Source organism: Mytilus edulis, chromosome 2 (assembly GCF_963676685.1).
Source record: "Mytilus edulis chromosome 2, xbMytEdul2.2, whole genome shotgun sequence".
Lineage (NCBI taxonomy): Eukaryota > Metazoa > Mollusca > Bivalvia > Mytilida > Mytilidae > Mytilus > Mytilus edulis.
In genome coordinates this window covers 62,902,872-62,918,365 of record NC_092345.1, presented here as the reverse complement: position 1 = coordinate 62,918,365, position 15,494 = coordinate 62,902,872, and the positions used below count along the sequence as shown (strand labels likewise).

General features: G+C 32.1%; 1 protein-coding gene across 2 annotated transcripts in view; it reads left to right on the top strand.

Annotated features, from left to right (window-relative positions):
• The window catches only part of LOC139512631 (collagen alpha-1(V) chain-like), a 74,422-nt gene that overhangs the window by 37,457 nt on the left and 21,471 nt on the right, over positions 1–15,494 (top strand). For both annotated transcript variants that reach the window (XM_071300378.1, XM_071300379.1), the window contains 19 exons: positions 2,149–2,202; positions 2,424–2,468; positions 2,910–3,017; positions 3,632–3,685; positions 4,622–4,675; positions 4,911–4,964; positions 5,491–5,535; positions 6,008–6,160; positions 6,382–6,435; positions 7,326–7,379; positions 7,848–7,901; positions 8,261–8,314; positions 9,626–9,715; positions 10,169–10,222; positions 12,966–13,019; positions 13,699–13,752; positions 14,013–14,066; positions 14,801–14,854; positions 15,209–15,262. In XM_071300378.1, coding sequence (XP_071156479.1) covers positions 2,149–2,202; positions 2,424–2,468; positions 2,910–3,017; positions 3,632–3,685; positions 4,622–4,675; positions 4,911–4,964; positions 5,491–5,535; positions 6,008–6,160; positions 6,382–6,435; positions 7,326–7,379; positions 7,848–7,901; positions 8,261–8,314; positions 9,626–9,715; positions 10,169–10,222; positions 12,966–13,019; positions 13,699–13,752; positions 14,013–14,066; positions 14,801–14,854; positions 15,209–15,262 — 1,197 coding nt within the window. The remainder of the gene's footprint in view (positions 1–2,148; positions 2,203–2,423; positions 2,469–2,909; positions 3,018–3,631; positions 3,686–4,621; positions 4,676–4,910; positions 4,965–5,490; positions 5,536–6,007; positions 6,161–6,381; positions 6,436–7,325; positions 7,380–7,847; positions 7,902–8,260; positions 8,315–9,625; positions 9,716–10,168; positions 10,223–12,965; positions 13,020–13,698; positions 13,753–14,012; positions 14,067–14,800; positions 14,855–15,208; positions 15,263–15,494) is intronic.

The following is a 15,494-nucleotide window of genomic DNA, read 5'->3' as shown; positions in this document are numbered from 1 at the left end:
GATAAACAGTAAACAGCAATAATGTTCAGCAAAGTAAGATTTACAAATAAGTCAACATGACTGAAATGGTCAGTTGACCCCTTTAGGAGTTATTGCCCTTTATAGTCAATTTTTAACCATTTTTCGTAAATCTTACTAATCTTTTACAAAAATCTTCTCCTCTGAAACTACTGGGCCAAATTAATCCAAACTTGGCCACAATCATCTTTTGGGTTAGTAGTTTGAAAAATGTGTCCAGTGACCCGGCCATCCAAACAAAATGGCCGACATGGCTAAAAATAGAACATGGGGTAAAATGCAGTTTTTGGCTTATAACTCAAAACCCAAAGCATTTAGAGCAAATCTGACAGGGGTAAAATTGTTTATCAGGTCAACATTTATCTGCTCTGAAATTTTTAGATGAATCGGACAACCCGTTGTTGGGTTGCTGACCCTGAATTGTTAGTTTTAAGGAAATTTTGCTGTTTTTGGTCATTATCTTGAATATTATTATTGATAGAGATAAACTGTAAACAACAATAATGTTCAGCAAAGTAAGATTTACTAATAAGTCAACATGACCGAAATGGTCAATTGACCCCCTTAGGAGTTATTGTTCTTTATAGTCAATTTTTAACAATTTTCATAAAATTTGTAAATTTTTACTAACATTTTCCACTGAAACTAATGGGCCAAGTTCATTATAGATAGAGATAATTTTAAGCAGCAAGAATGTTCAGTAAAGTAAGATGTACAAACACATCACCATCACCAAAACACAATTTTGTCATGAATCCATCTGCTTCCTTTCATATTCACCTAGACCAAGGTGAGCGACACAGGCTCTTTAGAGCCTCTAGTTCGTAAATCTTAGTAATCTTTTACAAAAATCTTCTCCTCTGAAACTACTGGGCCAAATTAATCCAAACTTGGCCAAAATCATCTTTTGGATTAGTAGTTTGAAAAATGTGTCCGGTGACCCGGCCATCAAACCAAGATGGCCGCCATGGCTAAAAATAGAACATGGGGTAAAATGCAGTTTTTGGCTTATAACTCAAAACCCAAAGCATTTAGAACAAATATGACAGGGGTAAAATTGTTTATCAGTTCAAGATCTATCTGCCCTTAAATTTTCAGATGAATCGGACAACCCGTTGTTGGGTTGCTGGCCCTGAATTAGTAATTTTAAGGAAATTTTTCTTTTTTTGGTTATTATCATGAATATCATTATAGACAGAGATAAACTGTAAACAGCAATAATGTTCACCAAAGTAAGATTTAAAAATAAGTCAACATGACTGAAATGGTCAGTTGACCCCTTTAGGAGTTATTGCCCTTTATAGTCAATTTTTAACCATTTTTCGTAAATCTTAGTAATCTTTTACAAAAATCTTCTCCTCTGAAACTACTGGGCCAAATTAATCCAAACTTGGTCACAATCATCTTTTGGGTTAGTAGTTTGAAAAATGTGTCCGGTGACCCGGCCATCCAACCAAGATGGCCGCTATGGCTAAAAATAGAACATGGGGTAAAATGCAGTTTTTGGCTTATTACTCAAAACCCAAAGCATTTAGAGCAAATCTGACATGGGGTAAAATGTTTATCAGGTCAACATTTATCTGCTCTGAAATTTTTAGATGAATCGGACAACCCGTTGTTGGGTTACTGACCATGAATTGTTAGTTTTAAGGAAATTTTGCTGTTTTTGGTCATTATCTTGAATATTATTATTGATAGAGATAAACTGTAAACAACAATAATGTTCAGCAAAGTAAGATTTACAAATTAGTCAACATGACCGAAATGGTCAATTGACCCCCTTAGGAGTTATTGTTCTTTATAGTCAATTTTTAACAATTTTCATAAAATTTGTAAATTTTTACTAACATTTTCCACTGAAACTAATGGGCCAAGTTCATTATAGATAGAGATAATTTTAAGCAGCAAGAATGTTCAGTAAAGTAAGATGTACAAACACATCACCATCACCAAAACACAATTTTGTCATGAATCCATCTGCTTCCTTTGATATTCACAAAGACCAAGGTGAGCGACACAGGCTCTTTAGAGCCTCTAGTTTTTTATATTGATGTAAAAATTAGCTACTTTACTCTAAAGAACTATTGTCTGTTTTGCATTCATGAATTGTTATAATTTATTAAATTTCAGGGCTCACAAGGAATGCAGGGTATTATTGGATATCCAGGACCAAGAGGAATTAAGGTACTGTAATATTTAAGCATTTAGATACAGTCACAAATATTGCAAACCAGCAATTTGAGACTTTGACTTATTTTTGTTCAATGTACTGTGTAGTTTGTAAAAAACTGTAAATAATTGAATAATTGGAGAGAAAAAAACTATGTTGATGTGTATATTTTTTTTAACATATATTGAATTGTCTAAAACTGACATATCTGTAAATATATTTTGTGTACTTGTAGGGAGATACAGGTAACACAGGGCCACTTGGGATTAAAGGTGACATGGTAAGTTTTAACAGATAATGTCTTTCTCAATCTTTTTCCTTTCATATTACAATGGATTCTGAAGAAATGGCTGTACGGTTAGAGCAAAAACATGTGTACTTGAGGTACTCTCTGACAATCAAAAACTGAAAAAAATATATCAGTTTTAATTTTCATGGTTCCATTATATCATAAATACAAAAGAATAAGAAGGGATGTGCTGAAATTTTTCATGTCTTATTTCCGTGTGAACACGTACAGGAAAGAGAAGCAAAGTAGGTAGTTAAAAAGTTAGTGCAAAAAATGACATATTTTTGTCACCAATTCTTGATAATCTAATTTTTCTATTTGCAATGATGCAATATCTTAGAATATTGCATGCTGAGTTCTTTTAATTATGTTCTTTGGCCAATATTATAATACAATACATAATTATAGTTTACATCGTCATTGTTGTTTTAGGGTGGCCCAGGTATGGATGGTATGAAAGGTGACTATGGATATAAAGGGGATAAAGGACTTAAAGGGACCAATGGACCTCAAGGTTTCGAAGGAATTGAAGGAACAAAGGTAATTAAACGGATGTGAAAATTTCAAAATCCATTTCATATTGTACAAGAATCAGATACTAACATCATTATGTGAAGCAAAATTACTACAATCTTCACAATTTTTACATTTTTGCTAATTTGTAGACACTTTTGTTCTGAAATGGTAGGGCAGCACATGTTTATTCTTAATATTTAAATATGTGTTGTACTTAATGATATTACATAACATATGTAAAGGTTGAGATTAAAAATGAATGCTAGCGCTTTCATTTAAAAAAAGCATCAGGAAAAGGATGTTAAGGGCATGTATATAATTGATAGATTCTTCATAGATTTAAGCTTGAATTTGAGACACTTTTAAAAAATCTTAAATAATTTTTCATCATATGTACTTCAAATATAAGGCCAAAATAAAACCTAACTGGACCTTCTCCTTTGTCATAAGTAGGGAAATCAAAAGATCTTCACAAAAAAATAAATAAATCTGTAAATGTTATTGAACGGCGCCACCTGAAACACAAGGACATGCATCCACCCAGTAACCAGATGAACTCTTGTTATATACATGTAGTTCTGTCTGTATGAATTAAACCTAATAAAAATATAATTTAAACTTTTGTTTTTTATTTATAGGGAGATCCAGGACAAAGAGGAGAAGTAGGAGAACAAGGTATTCAAGGAGAAAAGGTGAGATTAATTGGAGCGTGATTAATAGTGTAATCATAGTTCCCTTTGAATATAAATAATAAAAGATCAAAACAAGCTACATATTACAGTTGACTACTGTGGGATCATTATTATTCTTTGTATGTCATTTTTCAGTGCTTATGTGGATATTTGTTCAATGAAAAACAAATTTCATAAAGGCTTGTTATAATACAGACTTTTGGCAAAATCAAATATCCACTAACTTACATCTTTTACTCAATTCCTTAAAAAATTGGTATCTATCAAAATAAATTAATCAACAGTATACTGTTTGATTGAAACAGGGGAAATCTTAAAAATATCATTATGAAATAGAATAATAGTTCAGTTAAACTAGAAGGTTAAATATAATAATATACCCTACCTTCTATAGATATTAGAGAATTGAATTGAATGTGCAAAGTCACATGCTGACTGTGTACCATTATATGTATTGCACAGTGTGTACCAGAGTGTTGCTCTTAATATTGCCAATTATAAGAAAGCATCTGTAAGATATTCAAAGCTAGTAAAAGATACTCATGGTGTATTGCAAGTATCAGATAGTCAGTAGTAAATAAATATTACACAGTCCATCATTGGCTTAATATGGTATATACAAGGGGTTGAAGTAATAAAACTTTGCTCAGTGGTCCGAGCACAAAAATCATGCTCAAAAACATGAAATCCAGCATTTTGATTGGTTTATTTTGGAGTATGAGTACAAAAAACTGTCTCGAAAGTTTTATGACTTCAAGGCAAGGTCTGTAAACTTTGTAAGGGGACTCTTACCTATGCTTTCAACTCGTATGAAATCGAATGTGTATATGTACTATATACCCCATCAGGTCACGAACAATCTGTGTAATACATATTCTGTAAATTATTTTACAATGTCTTATGAATGTTCACTTATTTAGTCCAATATATTTTCAGGGACGACAAGGAATGCCTGGTATAACAGGATACCCAGGACCAAATGGAGCAAAGGTAATTAAACTATTAAAAAACCCAGATTCTTTCCAAATTAGTTTTGGAACTTTTGCTCCATGTAGTGAATTAAAATTACTGAATGAATTAAAATAACTGACTTTAAGTTTGTTGAAGCATGGCTATTTTTTATTTAAATTTTGTTGTCATGAAGTATTTGCCACTAGACACTAAGTAAGCAGCAATAAATGTGTCATAATTTGATCATTTTAATTATTGTGTTTGATACTTACAGGGACCAGCTGGTCGTCATGGACGCCGTGGAAGAAGAGGCACAAGAGGAAAATCTGTAAGTTGTTTATATGTCTTAGTTGGATTATATACACCTAATTGTTCTATATTTGAGTTATACACTTTAAGAAATTTCATTTTGCTTAATGCAAGGAAACCTTTATTACTCAAAGAAACATTCATTTCAATTTGAAGACTTGACAGATTGACCCGAACCAAGCAACTGAAAACATATAGGATGGGTGTGATTGGGGTCTCATCACGATTCACTAGTTGATTTTTTGGTCAATCACGATTTACAGAAAATAAATTTCCATGATCACGGATCACGAAAATATAAAAAAAAAATCTGTAGAAAAACGGGTCACGATAGCGAAAATGTACTGATCACGAAGAATGAAAATAACCCATCAGGCCCCTCATATAGAAAAGTTAGAATAAAAGGGAATAGGGATAGTTTTTAATATAAGATAGGCTGCAAATTTGCTGAATCAGTAGGTCCAGTGAAAAAAATGTCTACAACAAAATGAGTTACATTTATATAAAATATTTATCAGTTCTTTCTAACAATATTTTTTTTTCAGGGAAAACCTGGACAAGTTGGAGACCGTGGAGAGCCTGGACCACAGGTAAGGAGATGACATTTATAAAAATTGATTGAATCATGCTACACAAAAGTTCTGTTTAGTAGTATTTTATAAAGCAATTTAATCATATGAAATAAGGTTGTTGATGATTGAATTGATTGCAACTCTTTGTAGTATAACTCTCTGCTTATAGCTTTGTTGTCAAAATCAAAAGTTCTGAAAGAAATATGCGAAAGCTCAATCAGATTCTTGATATATTGATAGTCATTGCAACTGCTAGAAGTGCTGTTTTAATTAATGTTATGAAAAAAAGTCTAACCAAATGGAAAAAGCTCAAACACATTCAATGAATGTAAAACAACTGTAATATTCCTGACTTGGTACAGACAATATACACTGAAGATGATTCATGCTTGTTTTAGAAAAAAAAAAACTATGCATGAAATTGATGATCGTTTACGATGAGTTGATTGAATTATAAAAAATAAGTGATGATGTTTGATATATTTTATAGGGACCAAATGGTGAAAGAGGAAAGCAAGGAACACCAGGTCCCTTGGGACCAAAGGGAGATTCAGGTGTACCAGGTCCACCAGGTTTTACGGGAGAACAAGGAATCCAAGGGCCTCCTGGACCACCAGGTTTGATGGGCCCCTTCGGTCCACCGGTAAGCAAAAAATTAATACTTGTTTGTCTTCTAGTACTTATTTTTAGAGCTGATTTCATCTTATAATTTCTTGATTGGTTTAATCATTTTGAATATTGTTATTTCTTGCAAGATTATTAGATAAAATAGAAGAACACATATTTGATACCATTTTGTACTGGTATAGAACTGGAGCTTAACAGCTATTGATAAGATTGAGATGTATAATTTCATCATTGTAGGGATTACCAGGAAAAGAAGGAATGTTTGGACCCCCTGGAGAAAGAGGTGAATCAGTAAGTATAAATAGTAATGTATACACCACAAAGGTTTGCCACAGGAACTAAATAATGACAACTACCTCATGTCCCCACATTGTTTCAGAGCAAAGGAAAATTCAATTCAAAAATATATTTTTTTCCAGATCAAAATACTGTTATTTAGAAGCAATGTATAGGCAAGTGTAACTCAAGAATATTACTCAAATATTTAAAAAGCCTATCTGGCCTATAAATTATTAACCAAGTGAGCCATCGGTATCTTTTGGCATCTATTTTTGTCCTCCAATGTCAAATTAAAAAAAAAATGATATAAAACCATTAGACAATTTCCACCAAATTGGTCTGATTGATTCTTGGGTACTTATAGTGTCTTTGCTTCAACAGTTTTGGGTTTGCACGTTCCTGATTTTAAAAGATGAATCAAGAAAACCACTTCAGATATTTCAAATTTAGAAAGTGTTATTTTCATTTTGAATTAATACGAATGTAAGGAGATTTAGTATGATTGGAAACTAGACAACCATCCACAAAAAGTAAATACTTACATGTACAGGTCACTGTAAGACCATCAACAATGAGCAAAACTAATATTGTATAGTATCAATATGATATACTGTAATTTCTGGGGATTTGTTGTTGGTGGCTGTCTGCCGTATATGTTTTTCTTTACTGTTTTAGCACAAATCAGGCACTGTTATTGCTAATATAGATAAATTTTTAAAGCTTAATTCTAGATAGGAGGTATAATTTTGGTTTCAGTTGTTTCCATTTTCCTTGCTTATGTTGAAATAAAGCTTGAACAGTTTTTATTGCAGAGTAAATAGGTTACATAAGAAAAGTTTTATGACATGATTACATATATATCATTTTTTGACGGGTAGTTTATATATTACATTACTTGACAGGGTTCACCAGGAAGGCCAGGTTTACCAGGACAAGCTGGTGTTATGGGTGCAACAGTAAGTTATTTATTAGATTACTCTATAGGGTCAGAAAACTCTCCTCATTTCATTTTAAAGTCTATTAAATTTAATTTATAAAGTGTAAATTTTGACAAATGTTAAATGTTAAGATATCTTGTTAGAAGTATATTGCAAGTTTTAACTTTTGATTTCTGTTTCATATGAAGATGTAAAAAAAATATTGAAAAACACCTAAATTAGATACTTAAGTAGGACAAAAGCTTTGACCAATCTGAAAGTTGTCTTATTTTAATGGTTTTTAATAATTATAGCTTGGTTCATAACAAACAAAAATAATGGTTTTTTACAGAAATTTGAAACTATTGAATTTGTTATAAGATTTCAGTACCTTTATCAGAAATCATGTGATTTTTTACAATTTTTAGAAATAAAATGAAAAGACTGTGTTTGTATTAATATATCAATTTAACAAATAAGATGACATGACAAATATAAATATTTTAGGGATCTTCCGGAGAACCCGGTGCTGCAGGAGATAGAGGCGCCCCAGGGAACCCCGTAAGTACTGTATTGATTATCTTTTACTTTTAAATTAAGAGGACAGATATATAGGCCAGTTAAATTGTTAACATGCTGATAATTTGTAATTTATTTTATTTTACATTTCTTGTGATATTTATCCAGACAAAATCTGAATTGTTTTTCATGCTGATCCAAATAAAAAAGATGTTGAATAAAATAAATTTCCAAACTACACATGACAAACAGGACAGAATATGAAAATTTGAAGAAATCTTCATGTAAAATCCATTTTTTATTAGTTTAACTAGTTGCTGACAGGGAAATTTTTATTTCCTCATAATATGCATTGGATATAATGTAGCATACTGTAATATATGGAAGTGTTTTTATAACAGGGTCCACCAGGAGAAACTGGCGTACCAGGAAATACTGGAGAAAGAGGAGAGCAAGTAAGTTTGTTAGTTCCTATGGTAACAACAAAACACTCTTTTCTCACCACTTCTTTCAAATTGGGGATCCTATTAGTTTTGATGTCAATAGTTCAAAGATAAAGGTCACAGCTTCTATTTATAGTTTAAAATTGTAGCCAATTTTGGGTTTTATGATGTTATTTTTTTAGCTGAAAGGTCAAGTGAGTTTTTCTCATCATTTGGCGTCCGGCGTCCATAACCTTTTACAAAAATCTTCTCCTCTGAAACTACTGGGCCAAATTTAACCAAACTTGGCCACAATCATCATTTGGGTATGTAGTTTAAAAAATGTGTGGCGTGACCTGGCCAACCAACCAAGATGGCTGCCGTGGCTAAAAATAGTACAATGGGGTGAAATGTAGATTTTGGCTTATATCTCTGAAACCAAAGCATTTAGAGCAAATCTGACGCGGGGGTAAAATTGTCTATTAGGTCAAGATCTATCTGCCCTGAAATTTTCAGACAAATCGGACAACCAGTTGTTGGGTTGCTGCCCTTGAATTAGTAATTTTAAGGAAATTTGCAGATTTTGGTTATTATCTTGATTGTTGTTATAGATAGAGTTAAACTGTAAACAGCAGTAATGTTCAGCAAAATAAGATCTAAAAATAAGTCTACATGACCAAAATTGTCAACTGACCCCTTAAGGAATAGTCAATTTTTAACAATTTTCATAAATTTTTGTAAATTTTTAAAAAATATTTTCAACTGTAATTACTGGGCCAAGTTCATTATAGATAGAGATAATTGTAGCAACAATAATGTTCAGTAAAGAAAGATCTACAAACACATCACCATCACTAAAACACAATTTTGTCATGAATTTATCTGTGTCCATTGTTTAATATGCACATAGACCAAGGTGAGCGACACAGGCTCTTGAGAGCCTCTAGTTTTAACTTTCCAGGTTTTTATGTGTAACTTTGTCTAACAAAAGTTATGATATATTTTCTAGGACAGACACAAAACTAACTTAAAAGAATATGTTGATTGTATATGAATGGAAGGCAGATAATATTGATTTAGTCCTATACTCAATTACAAGGAATAAACAAGTAATGAATAAAGCATAAGGACAGTCAAACAGAATATAGCCAATGAAACATATACAAAAATAATCTTGATGTTCTTATAAACCAACTTAGAAGGCTAAATTATTACTCAGCTCTCTAAAAATGAATTTTATTACACAATAACTTTTGAAAAATCCACAGGGGACAAAATGAAAAACCACACGCTGAGCTGTGTATTGCTACCTTATAAGAAGACCTCTATATGTTTGTTTTGTAGGGAAACACTGGACCACAAGGAGAAACTGGAGTGATGGGTCCCCCAGGCCCACCTGGTTTCCAAGGAGACAGAGGATATCCTGGACCACAAGTAAGTATATATAGTAGTCTTTATCATTAAGGAATCTTGTAGCATTACATGCTTACATACCATACCCTTAGCAACGAATTAATATGCAAATACAAAGCAGTCCCTTTCCTGACCTCCCGTTATCAGGGGACACATTGAACTGTTGGAAAATATAAACAATTTCATTAGATCTTTTCTTTATGATCTGCAAAAGAAAATTGTTCACTAGAATTTAAAAACAAGTTAACCTGATATTTTGATATGAATATTTCAGAAAAAGTTATTGATCATTTATGTGACTTTGTTTTTGACAAGAATGTTCCCTGGTTGTAAACTAAGATTATGTTTAAACTTTTAAAAAGGTTTATTTATGATATGATGTAGTTATAGCCATTGCATTCTACATTTTATACAGTTTTCTATCATATGATTATATGTTAATGTTGAATTTTAAAACATTTCTCCATTTTTCAGGGAAAAGATGGACCCATTGGACCAACAGGACAAAGAGGACGAGTAGGGTCACCTGTAAGTTATTTAATTTTAAGATGTGAAAATGATTCATTTTATCTTCTGAAACTACAGATTATGTGTGAAGTTTAATATTTCATATAATATTTGGAAATAATGATATTAATTTGATTGTAAACAGAGAAGTACTGTTTTTTTAATGTCATTCTTCTTTGCATGTTGAATTTTCTGATTTAGAAAGTTGTAAAAATAATTGTAAATATTGACCTCAATGTAGGTAAACATAATAGACTTAATCCATTGAACTGAACTATACGTCAAAGAAAGCAGGATTTTCTTTTGTGTGCACATGATTGATTAATTGCACTTTATCAAATCAGATGAATTATTTTTAGCTCACCTGGCCCGAAGGGCCAAGTGAGCTTTTCCCATCACTTTGCGTCCGTCGTCGTCGTCGTCGTCGTCCGTCGTCCGTCGTCCGTCGTCGTTAACTTTTACAAAAATCTTCTCCTCTGAAACTACTGGGCCAAATTGAACCAAACTTGGCCACAATCATCATTGGAGTATCTAGTTTAAAAAATGTGTGGCGTGACCCGGTCAACCAACCAAGATGGCCGCCACGGCTAAAAATAGAACATAGGGGTAAAATGCAGTTTTTGGCTTATAACTCAAAAACCAAAGCATTTAGAGGAAATCTGCCATGGGGTAAATATGTTTATCAGGTCAAGATCTATCTGCCCTGAAATTTTCAGATGAATCGGTCAACCCGTTGTTGGGTTGCTGCCCCTGAATTGGTCATTTTGAGGAAATTTTGCTGTTTTTGGTTATTATCTTGAATATTATTATAGATAGAGATAAACTGTAAACAGCAATAATGTTCGGCAAAGTTAGATTTACAAATAAGTCAACATGACCGAAATGGTCAGTTGACCCCTTTAGGAGTTATTGCCCTTTATAGTCAATTTTTAACCATTTTTCATAAATATAAGTAATCTTTTACAAAAATCTTCTCCTCTGAAACTACTGGGCCAAATTAATCCAAACTTGGCCACAATTATCTTTGTGGTATCTAGTTTAAAAAATGTGTGGCGTGACCCGGTCAACCAATCAAGATGGCCGCCACGGCTAAAAATAGAACATAGGGGTAAAATGCAGTTTTTGGCTTATAACTCAAAAACCAAAGCATTTAGAGCAAATCTGATGTGGGGTAAAAATGTTTATCAGGTCAAGATCTATCTGCCCTGAAATTTTCAGATGAATCGGTCAACCTGTTGTTGGGTTGCTGCCCCTGAATTGGTAATTTTGAGGAAATTTTTGCCGTTTTTGGTTATTATCTTGAATATTATTATAGATAGAGATAAACTGTAAACAGGAATAATGTTCAGCAAAGTTAGATTTACAAATAAGTCAACATGACCAAAATGGTCAGTTGACCCCTTAAGGAGTTATTGCCCTTTATAGTCAATTTTTAACCATTTTTCATAAATCTAAGTAATCTTTTACAAAAATCTTCTCCTCTGAAACTAATGGGCCAAATTAATCCAAAGTTGGCCACAATTATCTTTGGGGTATCTAGTTTAAAAAATGTGTGGCGTGACCTGGTCAACCAACCAAGATGGCCGCCACGGCTAAAAATAGAACATAGGGGTAAAATGCAGTTTATGGCTTATAACTCAAAAACCAAAACATTTAGAGGAACTCTGACATGGAGTAAAAATGTTTGTCAGGTCAAGATCTATCTGCCCTGAAATTTTCAGATGAATCGGTCAACCTGTTGTTGGGTTGCTGCCCCTGAATTGGTAATTTTGAGGAAATTTTGCTGTTTTTGGTTATTATCTTGAATATTATTATAGATAGAGATCAACTGTAAACAGCAATAATGTTCATCAAAGTAAGATTTACAAATAAGTCAACATGACCGAAATGGTCAGTTGACCCCTTTAGGAGTTATTGCCCTTTATAGTCAATTTTTAACCATTTTTCGTAAATCTTAGTTATCTTTTACAAAAATCTTCTCCTCTGAAACTACTGGGCCAAATTAATTCAAACCTGGCCACAGTCATCTTTGAGGTACCTTGTTTGAAAAATGTGTCCGATGACCTGGCCATCCAACCAAGATGGCCACCACGGCTAAAAATAGAACAGGGGTAAAATGTAGTTTTTTGCCTATAACTCTGAAACCCAAATCATTTAGAGGAAATCTGACAAGGAGTTAAATTGTTAATTAAGTCAATATATATCTGCCCTGAAATATTCAAATGAATAGGACAACTGGTTATTGGGTTGCTGCCCTCCAATTGGTAATTTTTAAAGAAATTTTGCTGTTTTTGGTTATTATCTTGAATACTATTATAGATAGCGATAAACTGTAAACAGCGATAATGTTCATCAAAGTAAGATCTACAAATAAGTCCACATGACCTAAATGGTCAATTGACCCCTTAAGGAGTTATTGCCCTTTATAGTCAATTTTTAACAATTTTCATTAATTTGGTAAATTTATGTAAATTTTTACCAAATATTTTTCTCTGTTACTAATGGGCAAAGTTCATTATAGATATAATTGTAAGAAGCAAGAATGTTCAGTAAAGTAAGAACTTCAAACACATCACCATCACCAAAATACAATTTTGTCATGAATCCATTTGTGTTCTTTGTTTAATATGCACATAGACCAAGGTGAGCGACACAGGCTCTTTAGAGCCTCTAGTTAATATAGGATTTTGAATGTGAACATTTTATAACCCTATGTACTACCATAATTAATGTAAATAATGATTTTATGTTTTTTATTTTTCAGGGAGAGAAAGGATCAGTAGGCTTCCCAGGATCAGCAGGAACACATGGACCTCCAGTAAGATTTATGATGATCTTCAGTTAGGGCTATTCTAGAAAAAAATGTATGCGGGGGGGGGGGTTGGAAGGCAGTTTTTGTCAGCACCCGCCACCATGACAATTGTAATTAATAATTATAGTGCATTATAGTGTGAAAAGTTTCTCTGATACCCATTACCTATGTATTATTATTACAATGTGCCTTCCAACCCCCCTACATTTTTTTTCTGGAATAGCCCTTATTTAATTAGTCAGTAAATTTATATCCATACAAGGGAAATAAATAATGCATTACAGATGTAGATCATTACATTAGTAAAACACATGGATTGATTATATGAATATTTCTTATTTATCATTCCTTGGGAATAATTTCATGCATATTCAGGATGATTGATTGCATGTACCAGAAAGATAAAGTGAATTTATTTGTATCATATAAGAAAGATGATTAAGTTAAGTAGGGCTAGCTTTGATGAAGGTTTATTAAAGAAGAATACAATTAGCTTAAATATTTGATATACACAATATCTGCTCTTGTTTTATCTGCTGTTCTAAATCAATTGATCTCTCGATAAATCTATTCTTTTATTAAATTTGAATTTTGAATTTCAGAAACTGCAAATACAAAAAGAAAATATTTGCCCAACAGACAATTTATTTAGACACAATGTATATTGTTATTTATATAATTTTAGGGTCAGCCAGGAGCCCCAGGACAAGAGGGAATGATGGGAACTAAAGGAGACATGGTAATTAAATCTAAAACATATTTAAACAAACAACTGTCAGTATTGAACTTAAGTTATATCAAGTATGAATGGTTAAACATGTGGGTAAAAAATGAAATCTGCATAAATGTTGAATAATAATTTGTTCTTTAAGCAAAACCTTGTTATTTTGTATAATATATATTCTTACAATATTATGATAGTTAAACAGTATAAAGAAGTAATCCCATATGTATTTTCATATTTCAATATTTTCATATTTCGATAATATTATTATTCAGGGTGTTGAAGGCCAGTCAGGCTTACCCGGACCAACAGGACCTGATGGACCAAGAGTAAGTACTTATTTTAGGGGCCTTTTTGTATTGCTTGCAGACCCCAAAGGTCAACATGTGTTCTCTTCATCACTGGAATCTGCAGTGAAGGTCTATCAATGTTCATGATTAAAAAAATAATCCTTAACTAAAATCACTGAACTAATTACTATTATTATCTTGGCTACAATCAATCTTTTAATTTGAAGTTTCCATATGATCTGAGCCTTGTATTTTTATACTGATGACAAGGGTGGTTTTTAACGACCTTGACTACCCATGAGGGTCTTGCACAAACAATACTTTTATACCCTTTGAGGAGGTAATTAGATATACAAGAATGACTCTGTTGTTCCATCATGTCAGCACAACTGAATAAGAATAGAAATTTAACATTGAATACTTTACACAAAACATCGGTCACTGAAAGCACAAGAAAGGCTGACTAGAACTCATCAACCTGTTAGGATCAGAGGAGACAAGTTTGATAGAAAAACAAAGTACACAACAATCATTTTCAATGGAAGACAAGTCTCATATATTAATAAAAAAAATAAAAAAAATATGCATATACATAGCAATGGGTTGATGTATGCTTTATTTGTTGATAAAGAATATGGTAAGCTGAATAACTTTTATTGATGTGAAATTTTTTTAAGATATAATGTTGAAAATATGATGTTAGATTTTAGGGATATAGGACATTGATTACTGTAAATATTGCATTACTAAATCATTTGTTTTTTATTTTCTAGGGATATGCAGGACCACCAGGACCTATTGGCTCACCTGGACAAGATGGAGATAAGGTGCTTTTATAAAAATATGACAAATTTTTCACTAGAATGGTTTTTTAAAATACATATAGAATTTGTTTTATTAGAATGCATTTGAAATATTAATATTTCTTCTATGTTGTTATACACATGACAAGAAGACATAACAGTTTATAATACAGATAAAAATGAACTTGATTGAAACTGTTAAGAACTAAAATTGAGGCCAACTGTTATGAAATGATTTTCCAATTCTTTAAAAGTTTTGATTTGGTTAAAAACTTTTTTAACTGATTGCAACTGATGGACTTATTGATTCCAGCCATATTATGTTTTTCCAAGGTTAGTACAATTGTATATTTCTTCTTTATTTAAATTTATTTAAAGGGAGAAATTGGAGCTCCAGGACAAAGGGGACAAAAAGGAGAACATGGTGATATGGTAAGTATTCCACTATAAAATGCTAAAAAGTATTTCTATAATGTTGAATTACGAAGTCAGTTTTGTCTATGATTTATGGTCTCTTGTGGAAAGTTGTCTCATTGGCAATCAAGCCACATCTTTTTTTTATATAAAGTACGTTATTTTAATTGCATGTGCTGTCTTTATGGAAACAATTTATCATTTCTCCCCTTTATATTTGATTTTTATAGTTTGAAAAGAGATTAATATT